This window comes from Aedes albopictus, chromosome 2 (assembly GCF_035046485.1).
Source record: "Aedes albopictus strain Foshan chromosome 2, AalbF5, whole genome shotgun sequence".
Lineage (NCBI taxonomy): Eukaryota > Metazoa > Arthropoda > Insecta > Diptera > Culicidae > Aedes > Aedes albopictus.
In genome coordinates, this window is record NC_085137.1 from 193,756,075 (window position 1) to 193,768,122 (window position 12,048).

Below are 12,048 nucleotides of genomic sequence, written 5' to 3' on the forward strand. Positions count from 1 at the left end.
GATTTTCTATGGAAAAGAAATCGCAAGCGATTTGACGATTCATTTAAAATTATTGTCATAAATGTGTGCAGGAAACAAGTAAAGGTTTTTTGTCAAAATCTTCTGCTTTTTGGATTATTAATATTTTGAATTACGTGAGCATATTTTTATGAAGTATTTATTCTAAAAAATCTTCCAAGAGTAAATCCAAATTGTCTCTAGAAAATACTTGCAACGGTTTTCTTAAGTTTTTCAAGCACTCCGCTAAAACTAATCCAAGATGAATTATTTTAAATATAAGGTACACCGGGGCGAGTTGAAACGGGTGGGGCAAGATGAAACACGATGTTTTGAAATAGATTTCAATACAAATTGGAAATTTATCCATTGCTAAAAGATGGTTTGCATTAAAGTGTTACGGCGATCAAACTGTTTATCATCAATAGAAAACATCTTGTTAACCCGCTGTTTCATCTTGCCCCATCCGTTTCAACTTGCCCCGGTGTACCTTATTTCAATCGATTGCCTTCCAAAAAGTATTCAATTCAGGGTATCTTCCTAATTTTACTGAAACTATTTTGAAATTTCCACATAAAGGAACTTTACTGCTCCAAGAAAACGACGCATGACGTGGGATGAATTCAGCTGAAAATACATTTGGAAAACTACCCACCAGTTGCCAGAGTTCACTAATTATTTCGTGAAAATTTTTAATGCATAACTTGCCTGCAAATTAACTATGAAACAAAAACTTTCTGAGAAACTTTTACTAAAATAATAAAATAGTTGCTAGTAGAGTCAAATCAAGCAATGAACCCCACAACAAAAATTATAATAAACATTCTGTAAATAAAGAGGGTTTGGAACATTAGTAAATAAAATTCCATAAGGTTTCCCCTAGGGTTTCCCAGATTTCTAGGTTTAGAAACCCTTCAAGAATTTCACCAAAAGTCATTCAAGATGGTTCCACACTTTAAGTACATTAAATACTAAGATGTCATGGGCGTACCCCGAGCAGAAAGCGGAGGTTGGCCCCTGGCTGCATACATATGTCAGACCTCAGTTCATCTCAAGATTATCAAAAATTTGGAATTAAAATCATATCAGGAAATCCTTCATTTTTTATGAATGCATCGGGAATTTTCTTCAAACAAATTTTCAATAATTCTTATCGATTTGTTTTTCAAAGGTTGATTTCAAAATTTGGCAGAAATTGATAAATATTTTTAAACAGATTTCGTTGAAATTTCTGGATTCTAAATTCACTTAGGACTTCTCTCTAGAATATCCAATATGCCAACAAAACTCTATTAAAGATTTCTGCAGCAAGTTTTGCCAGGGATTTCTTCAATTTTTATTTTTTTGAGATCAACTGTAATCGCCATCTAGTGGTTGCCCGACCAAACACAAAATGTTTTGTGTTTGGCGCTTACGTTTTGTGAAGGTGTTTTTAACTGTATTTTGTTCTATGTTTTACACCTGTTTTTCTGTGGTTTTAGGCTCCGAGATTCATAGAATTCCTAAACGATTTATTGATCAAATAATGCCGGCGTGATACATTAGATAAAACATGTAAAGTTATTTGGTGTAAAGTAATTTCTGTACGAATCTTTAGTCAAATTGAGAAAGATGTTTCCATTGCGAAAGTTTTTTTTTAATCTTCGTCGAAACTGTAGGCAATATTCCCGAAAAATGTTATGGTGAATCAACAACACGCAGAGAAATAAATTGTAAACGCAATCAAATTCTAGTTCAAATTAATTGATTTTTACTTTACTATAGCGACAAACTGATTTCAAGTTTAAACTAAACTGTTCCATTGTATGGTAATACAAATATTTTCATTTGTCGGAATTTTTGACAATTTGTTAGACAAAACAGAGGTTTGGTAGTTTCAACATAAAATAGCGGATTGTTTTAAACAACTGCACTTTTGCCACTAACAAAGCCGTAATGTGATTGTGTTGTTGACGGCAGCTCCAGCGGCAGCTCGGAAATCTATTTTAGGACACTCGGCAAGCGGATGGAAATGTGAACGAATAAAAAAAGAAAAGAAAAGGCGAAACCGACCATCTTTTTGCTGTCTTGAGTACTTGCGCGTTATCCACCACGGCCATAACTACCACAACTTAAAAGTTGGGGTGATGGATTGGCTACACTTTCCTCGCTGTGGCGATGTTGGGGTAAGAATTTTAAAAATATGTAAGTGCTTCCGGGCCATGCTTGTGCCCGATCATTTTGTTGAAACAAACGAAGTTTTTAACGTTTATGTGGAATGATGGAAATTGATTGTTTTGATCGATACACTCTAAGTAAGAACAAAGAAATATATATAGCTTTGGAATAAGTAAATGCTCAATTTCAAACTCAACCATGCGTTTTATTGTTTTAAGCAAGCCTCATTTTTCTGCGTGATGTTGGTATTACGTCAAATTTACTTCTATAAAACATAGACTTGCTCAGACCGGGCTCAGACTTGCTCCAGCACGTCACAATTTTGAGCTATATACTACAACCTCTTTTTATGCATGTTATTTTTATGCACTTTTAATTTACGCCCTGCATAAAAAGAGGGGAAGCTACTCAGAACTTTGAAGAAAATTGTGCATAAGAATATTTAATAATGACGGGAACTATTGCAACGGTGGCCAAGGGATGTTTACAGAGGAGAACAAAGGAAGGTTACAGGTTCGTTTTTGGGTGTTTCTGAATATCTCATGGGCGTTACATGGGGTCCGAGTGGGTCTAAATGGGGTTTCGGAGTCATTTCAGGAAGTCTCAGAGCATTTTAGGATGGTTTCAGAGGCATACCGGAGGCGTTTTTCGGGGTGTTCGGAGCTTCTCAGGTGCGTTACATGGTGTACGAGATGGTTTAAAGGGGATTTTAGAGACATTTCAAGACGTTTCAGAGCATTTTCGGCGGGATGCAGTGGCGTTACTTAAGCGTTACGAGGAGTTTTCGTGGGGTTCGGAGACCCTCAGGTACGTTACATTGGGTCTGAGAGGGTTTAAGGGGGATATTGGAGGCATTTCAGGATGTTTCAGACCATTTCGTCGTGATTAAGAGGAATTACGAAAGCGTTACGGAAGAGTTTTCGGAGGGTTTAGGGCCTCTCAGCTGCGTTACATGGGGTCCGAGGGCATTTAATGTGGATTTTGAAGACATTTCAGGACGTTTCAGTGCATTTTCTGCAGGATTAAGAGGCGTTCCGAAAGCATTATGGAGGAGTCGGGGGGTTTCGAGCCCCTCATGTGCGTTACATGGGGTCCGAGGGGGTCTAAGGGGGATTTTGGAGGCATTTCAGGACGTTTCAGAGCCTCTTCGGTGGGATTCAGAGGCGTTACGAAAGCGTTATGGAGGAATTTTCAAACCTCTTGCAACGCCCTTTAAAGGCTCCTGAGATCCTTTGAATTACCCCTAAAGCTCCTTGGAACACCCCTGAAACCCACTTACTATTGAAATACCCCAGAATTCCCCGTACGTAATCCCATGAAAACATCAAAAAAATCTTGACAGAACACTTTTAAAAGGCTCCTCGAATCCCCCGAAATAACCCCTTAAAACGCCCCTGAAGCTACTTCGAACCCCCTTTTTGGGCTCTCGGGGAACTTTCTGCAAATCCCCTTAGCCTCACCTCAACTGCCCAGAAGCAATACCTGTTCTCGCGAACTAGAATCTCTAATTAAAGCCCAAACTTAATTTATGCATAAATTTGCCTCTTTTTATGCCTTTTTTAATTTATGCAGTCCCAGCCCTGTGCATAAAAATAGGTTCCAGTGTACCTCTATTTAAAGGGTAAAATATAAGATTTTAGGCTTTTTTGACTGCAAGCCATTAAGCATGGAAATATTTTTTTAAGCAATCAAACGGTAAATTGGTCAATTAACATTTAAATTAACAACTCATGCAAAATATTTCGTTTTACCAAATCAAATTTGATAGTTTAAGCGATTTATGTTAAGTACGATATTTCCCATACAAGTCACATAAAATGCTTGAATCTATTAAATTTGAATTGGTAAAACAAAATATTTTGCATTAGTCGTTAATTTGGATATTAATTGACCAATTTACCCTTAGATTGCTTAATCAGCGGCCCAAAATCCTTCGGAGACACATAAGTTTGCTCTTGAGACAAAAAGTTGTTGCGCTGTGTCCTGGAAATGTTTTTAAAAACTTGCTGTGAAATTTTGAACAAATAATGACTCGATCTTCCAAACAATTGGTAACCACTGCCCCAGGCGCTATGCCAGCGCGGCGCAGCGATTTATGGCAGACCGCGCGCACCAGACCGCATGCCTCACACCGAGGTTATAAATTTGACAGCAAACTGTCAAAAGATTAAGCAGCACTAGCATAATAAGATGTTATGTTTATTAGGATTGTGATTATAGACGGCCGGCATGCATGGCGGCTCCGGCTAAGCCATAACGGCTAGGGCGGTACGTGAAGGAATGCAACACTATCGAGTTCATCAACGTTTACATTTAAGTCACATTTCACACCTTAAACCTCTGCAACGTCATAGCGTCATGCATCATGTCGCATCAAATCACATCCGCATACTAACGAACTTCATTCTCAATCTCCACTTCGTCCACAGGACCTCGTTTCCCCGGGTTCAGCTCCATATCCACACTGAACAAGATGATACTGAAACGACAATCGAAAGGTGGGACGAAGCAGTGTTCCCCGCGAAATAGCACCAGCAGCAGCAGTAGCACATCTCCCCTGCAGACGATTTGCGTGTTCCAAACTGTGATAGTATCGATAGTGCTTGCCGTGTTCCTACTGCCGGCGGAAATCTCCAGCCTCGAGAATGGACTCGCACGGACTCCGCCGATGGGATGGCTATCGTGGGAACGGTTCCGCTGTAATACCGATTGTGAGGGCGATCCGGAGAATTGTATCAGGTAAGTGCGGGGTTTTGGATCGTCCGTCGTGACGGAACTACTTCAATATTTATCGAACACCGCTACATAGAATAGAAGATGTGATACATAGTTGTTTCAAAGTTACATTTTTTAGAGTTGGTTCACAAAATTGGTATTTCGTATTGTATACACCACTATCAAATTGCTTTTAATTTCAATTTCATCCTTATCTCAGTTTTTTTTAAGAAGATCCTAATTGTGAAATGGTGATGTTTACAGCTTCATTTAAATATAGCACATAGCTTTTTTAGACAAATGATTCAATCACAAACATCACTCATAAGGTATGCAAACAGCAAAATCTAGCCACCGCATTTTGGATAGAAATTTCTCTATTTTCAACGAATCGTGGCAATCTCTGGCGCAAATGAAAGCTTATTGTGTAAGGAATCGAAAAATATTTACTTCGGGATAAATTTTGACATTGTGTTTAAAATAGAGTCGAGGGAACAAGAAGTCCTCGAAAAGTTTTTGCACAAACGTGCTGAAAATCTGACAATGTACATTAAAGCGACCGTCCCCGCAGACCTAAGTTAGCTTTCAAGTATTCGTTCTATACATCATTACAACCTGGAAAGGTTGCAGATCAACTTAAGAGCAAGAAAAAATCGAAGTTTAGCAAGAAATACATAGTTTGGTCAACAATATGAATTTGTGGTTTGAAAAACCGAACTTTTAGAAATACATGTACAGCAAATCATCTTTTTCACTACGGGAAATGTCGGGAAAATGGCTGGCACCCCTTATTCAAAAGCTTAGATATTGTGTATTGATTTGAATTGATTTTTGTCCCCTGTTTTTGGCGGAGAATGTTTGCGATTGTATGCAGAAAACAATGTAGAAATTGTACTGCATTTTTCCAAAAAACGTAAAATCTCATACACTTCAAAACTCAACCCAATTGGAAAATATTGAGTAACCGTGAATTGGAACCTTCAAAAAATGTCAAGAACGACAGCTTTCATCGAAAAATAAGATTGATTTTGACACAAAGGTGGTAAAAATTTCTTGGCATGCGGTCGAAGGTACTGTGCAAAACTTTACGGAAGGACTCAAGCTCAAAACTCGAGATGAAGGGTATAACAAGTCAAATCAGCAATGTCTTGATGTTGATTTAAAGTAAATTAATGCTTTTTTACGATGAATTGCTTTTGGTTTGGGAATAAGTTGGAATGAATTATTACTGCTTGATTTTCTTTGGCCAGATTTTGCTGTGCGCATACCTTATATGGCACTCTTCTATTCGAATCCGAGAACAACATCTAACCTTAGCGTAATCAAAGTACGAAGATGGATGTAGAGATTTAATCGAAAGTGAAACAGATCAGCTGTGTGTGACGGCACGTGACTGCTTCACGTAATGTGTATGAGGTTAGGTAAACAACAACCGGTCACCGTGGCGTCTTGATTGCGCTTCATTAGCAGAATATGAGTGACACATTTTATAACATTCGTCTTTTGTGTTTTTGCCTATCGCGGTTTTAGATGACCGAGAGAAGCATACAGGGTTGAAAAAATAGGGTGGCAGCATCAGTTTTGATCAGTGGTCTATTTTAGTCCAAGTACATTATGCAGCTTCTTGCCAGATGTGAGAAAACGTCTCAAATTTGAAAACATTTGAACTTCTGTAAAGACATTATTTTTTGTGAGAACATCATGAATACATTTAAAATTAAATAAGATAATATGTATAAATATATTCAATTGAGGTTGGTAGATAAAAAGTAAAAAAAAAAAACTACATATTTCTGGAAATAAAAATATCAAAAGAAGTTTCTAAACTGATGTGATATTATTTTGTGATATTATTTTATTATTAGAGGAATTTTGCTATGCATCAAAACTTCAGTTTTGCCAATTTTGGTGGACGAAAGCTTAATTAATGGCAAACTTTTCTAATCCATGCATGCAAATATCTATATCGACAGTTCATCTTCAGCTTGTTGACTTGAAGGACTGACTTCAATCAGGCCATCCAAGATGCTCAGGAACATTGTCGAGAAACTTAGTTCATCCTGATCGATGTAACATTGGTTTGTGTAGCTAACAGAAGTTGTTAGTATGCAGATTACTCTAGTTTTTACTTATCTACAGGGGTCTGAACCCAAGTAACATTTTTAGTCAAATAGACTGGAAGAGGTTCTTAGAACCGTCATGAAGCCAAAATAAAAGGTATTCGTTTTATGACGGTTCTCGAAACCGCAACAATACTAATTGGTCATCAAGATGTTACTTGGGAAGTCAAAGCATGACTTCAGGTACATCATTAATTGTATTCTTGTACATATTCTCGGGAATGTATTCTCGAGAATACTTATGAGTGGTCATCTCATTGACACATGTTTTAGTACACGTTCATGTGGCTCATAAGAGTCCCACGTAAGCAAAAACAGGTATTTACAGTCCGCCTTCGGCTTATTGAACTCAAGCACTGACTTCAACTAGGACATCTTAGATACTCAGGGTCAGGAATCTTGTTGAGGAACTCACTTTATCCTTTTCGATGAAATATTGGTTTCTGCAGCTAGCAGAAATTGTTCGCGTACAAATAAATTCAATTGTTGAACATCTGTGGTTCTCTGAAGTTAAGGCCAGACTTCAGTCAGGTCGTCAAGATTGTGCTATACTTATTCATTATACAACCATTGCCCATGTTTTCAAATATTGGTGCCAATGAAAGCAAAGAATGCAACAGAAAATAGGTCGCTATAATTATTTCGATTACCCATGTTCTGTAAGGGCGGATTCAGACAATCGATCAAGATATCCAAGAATTATGAAGACTGCTAAAAATGGCAACAGCTGTTCTGAGGATGGCTGTAATGGCGTCTAAAGGTCAATAAGCGGCCGATAGCTCATCATTTGAATCATTTGAAAATAACACACTTCGATAGTTCAGTAACCAAATACACAAACTTCCATTGAAATACTTAGTTTATGAGAGAGGTTTGAGGGTGCAAATCGTACTTGGTCATTTTTTATCCGACCTGACCCACCAGCCATGCATACTCCGTTCAGAAGTCTAAGAAAATTGTGTACACCCGATTCTTAATTTGCACGGATATTTTTTGCAAGGCCGTGCAAAAAAAAAATCCATACAAAAAAAAATCAAACTCTTATTTTTGCACGATTTGTCGAGAAATCATATTACTTTTTTTTGCACTGTTTTTCGAATTTTGAACCAAAAACTTTTTTTGCACGGTACGCATCCCCCGTGCAAAAAAGAATCGGTTGTATATGTATTTTCAAAACTAGGGGGGTTATGCGAGTTGGAGCTCAAAATTTGGGAAAATTCGGTTTAGAAATGGGCTGTTGACATTTTTTTTTAATTTTGCATTTCAACCTGGGGTTAAACGAGTTGTGTTTTGAGGAATTCTTATATAAAATTTGAAAACTCAAAAAAAGGCTTCTCACACATTTTACTAAGAATGTTCAGAAACTGCTCATTGAATTAACAAAATTTCCTTTGATTAGTAGTACGTTATTCAACTATTTCTTAACAAACCTATTCATGAACCCGACCGACAATTTTTCCAGAAAATTTGTCATAAATACATACTTTCTGGATCTTCGCCAAGAATCTTTTATTAGAAAATCCTACAGAAACCACCGCAGGAATTTTTAGAACAATATTACCAAAATAAATACTCTACGGAATTCAAATTTGTCTATTTTTTCTGGCTCAATTCACATAATTTGACCAACGCTTCCCCTAAACTGATCTCACTGAGAAATGAAATTTTTGAAAGAAAACATATCAGGTTCCAACCAATTCTGAGTTTATTATAAGTTCTTCAAGGATTTGCCAGAGATCCTCCAGAATTCTGGAGCAACATTTGAAAAGGGCCCAAGAGGTCTTGTGTCTTTTTTTGAAAATGCTCCGTAGGGCATAACAGCAGCCCGCCAATGCAAATGAACACCGTTATCCGAAAGATCGATGTTCGCTCTATCTGATAACGGTCTTAGTTTGTGTGAAGAAGCTGATGGGGGCTCATGAGCGACGTGTGAAGTCATTATTTACCAATGCTTGCATGCCCTTTTCAAATGTTGTTCCAGAATTCTTGTACGAATTGCACAAAAGTTTTTTTCAAAAAAAAATCCCTACAGTGTCCCAGAGAATTTTAAAAGTTTTTCTAACCATTTTATCAGGTATATCTCAAGGAAATTCATCTCAAAAATCATACAAAGGTTAAAATGAGATTTCTTTATATTTTACATTTTTTTCTCCAGGAAATAAAATGAGAAACTTTCAGGATTTGGTTCAGGAAAATATCTTCAAAAAAAAACACTATGGATTTCATAATCAGGAGCTGCTCTAGAAATACCCTCAAGGGAGTTCTCTTGTGAAGTTCCTCTTGTTTTTCTTTCATGTTTTTTAGCAGTTCCATCAGGTGCCCTTCATGAATTTCTTTAATAATTCATACACAAATTTATCCAAGGGTTTGAATGGAACTTCATCGGTGATTTTTGCAGTGATGTGAATTTGAATTAAAAAAAACTTTCAAAAATACAACAATGGATGCCTTAAAGGATTTTCCAAAAAAAATATAAGAAGTTCTCTGAAGCAGAATATCAGAAAAGCTTGGAATGATTTTCTATATAAGGTTTTTGAGAGTTTCTTCGAAAAATCCTTAAGAATCTTCCAGAACTTGTTCAAGACATTATTCCAGGAATATCTTGAATTGTTTCTTCATTAGTTTCTCCAGGAGCTTTTTATAGAGCTTCTCCTGGAATTTCTGATAGTTTTTTTTCTTAAACAATCAAGGATTTTCTCTGAAACATTACGAAGAATTCGTCTCTTGCTACACGAACTCCACAAAAAAATTCTACGGGAATTCTTTTTTTTTAGTATTTCTTGAGAAATTCTTTCATGAGTTAAACTAGGACAAATTTTTCCGGAGCTGCTTCACAAATCAGTCAAAGAATTTCTTAAGGAAATCCTTGAATATTTCTTCCAGTAATTTATTCAGAATTGCTTGTAAGAATGCTTTCCTACAGCAATTTCTCCAGAAATCCTTTCAACAATTGCTCCAGAAGTTCCATCAGAAATTCCTTCGGGAGTTTCTTTAGAAGTATGTTTTTTTTTCAGGAATTCTTCCAAAAAATATTGCAACAAATTTTCACGGATTTTTTTTTTTCATCCTCCAAGAGAGGGTTGCCAATTTTGAATTGAAGTGAATCCATGTATTCGTGAAGAAAGATGGGAGAAATCTAACAAAAGTCCCGGTAGAAATACTAGAAAGATTTTTTGTTTCAGAAATGCATGAGAGATTGCAATTAATTAACCATAGTCTTCAATAACTTCGCTTGAAGATCTCAAAAAACGCTCTAATCAGTATGATCTGTGAAGGGAACCACCAGTGATCTCGCAAGCTGTTTATCAAAAATCTTACTAAAAAATTGCTTCAGATTTTGTTGATTTTCAGAAAAACCAGAACTTTCAATCAGCTGACCAGAAAACCCGAAAGAAGTCTACCAAAAAAGCTCGTCAGTTATGCTCCAGTTCCAAAAAGGAACCAAATTCCTTGGAATTTGGAAATATTCTTTGAAAAACATCTACAAATGACATTTTTTTATTATAGAGGTTTAAAGCCATTTGGTTCATTCGCCTCTGACAAATGACTTACTAGAAATCATTCAGGGGTAAACGCAGGACCGCTCCGAAATTTTGATTAATAATCCATCAAAAATTTGCCGTAATTTGACAGGACTTCACTGTGCATCTCCTCAGAACCTATCTCAGCATTCCGAATGATTTTGTCCAAAAATGACCAAGAATATCGTCAACAAAAAAAATCCTGGTAGAACGATCGTTTTTTTATAATTTTATAGGAGCGACTTCAAAATGCTGTCTTAGTTAAATAATAATGAACAGATGCACCGCGAAGGATTTCTACCGCGAAAAATGCGCCGAGAGCTAAAAGTTCTGAAACTGCTTTCTTAGAATTTATGAAGTAATTACTAGAGAAATTTTTGAAGGAATTTCTGAAGGGATTATTGTAAAAACTCCTGGAGTAACACCTGAAGGAACTCCTCCAAGAATTCCCGAAAGTTTCTAGAAATTTCTCAAAGGACTTCTAGAGACTTTTCAGAAAGAAATCTTAAGAGAAATTTTCGAAAAAAAAACTTAATATTTTTGCTGCACTATTCCTATTAATGTTGCGGTAGTGTTTCTATTCTCCAAAATCTCACAAGAAATCAATGGGATACCGCAACATTAGGAACCAAAATTAAAGTTTACCTCCATAATAGTGCAACAGTGTGCCTAATGTTGTTGCACGCGATTTATTATCAAAAACATAGGGAAACGATCGTTTTCATATTTTTCCAATCAAATAGAAAATGGATGGAAAATGACCGTTTCTAACGTTTTGAAACCCTTATTAGGGTGGTACGATTATTGTTGTTTATCAATTTACCCTATTACCACATTTACCCTATCTCTTAGAAGAGCTCCTGAAACAATTTCTCACGGAACAAGGAACCTAGTGTAATTTTTGAAGCAATTTACGTAAATATTATTGCAAAAGCTCCTGAAGAAATATCCAGAGGAGCTCATCAAGGAATTACTGAATGAACTGCTAGAGAAATTTCTCAAACGATTCTCAAAGAACAAGCTCCTGGTGGAATCCCGGGAGAATATCTGCAGGAACTGATGGAGACATTTACGTATTATTTACTGGAGGAGGTTCTAAAGTTAACTTTAGGAAAATTCAACCCTCTATTACCCAAATTTTTTATTTAGATCTAAATATCATTTTTCGTCATCTAAAATCGATTTAAACATGATTCTTTTAAATTGTCGATTTCGTGAATATCGGTTTTTCATTATTCTAATTTTTATTTTTGAACATCCTCACATTTTTATATTTTTCCTGGAAGCCTATTTGGGGTACGAATTTTTTGGGATGGAAACATTTTGAGATTTTATGATTATTGTAGAAATATTTTTATTTTAAATTTTTTTCATGGGAAATTTTGTTTTCCGTGTAATTTTAAGGAAAATAATTTTAGAGTGTATTCAACTCCCTTCAACTATGAAACTAGGATAGAATGATTTGAGAAAAATTTAAAATTTGTTAATTATAGCGAATCAATACAGAATAAACAGTGACTTTTAAAAGGTGACTAAAA

General features: G+C 36.2%; 3 protein-coding genes across 11 annotated transcripts in view; 1 reads left to right on the plus strand and 2 right to left on the minus strand.

Moving 5' to 3' along the window:
• Nucleotides 1-12,048, minus strand: part of LOC109622675 (uncharacterized) — a 517,321-nt gene that overhangs the window by 323,045 nt on the left and 182,228 nt on the right. The window lies entirely within an intron of this gene.
• Nucleotides 1-12,048, minus strand: part of LOC109413726 (6-phosphofructo-2-kinase/fructose-2,6-bisphosphatase 1) — a 393,602-nt gene that overhangs the window by 320,952 nt on the left and 60,602 nt on the right. The window lies entirely within an intron of this gene.
• Nucleotides 1-12,048, plus strand: part of LOC109409620 (alpha-N-acetylgalactosaminidase) — a 272,573-nt gene that overhangs the window by 224,453 nt on the left and 36,072 nt on the right. For all 9 annotated transcript variants that reach the window (XM_029873599.2, XM_029873597.2, XM_029873600.2 and 6 more), the window contains exon 3: nt 4,584-4,893. In XM_029873599.2, coding sequence (XP_029729459.2) covers nt 4,628-4,893 — 266 coding nt within the window. In that variant the 5' untranslated portion in view covers nt 4,584-4,627. The remainder of the gene's footprint in view (nt 1-4,583; nt 4,894-12,048) is intronic.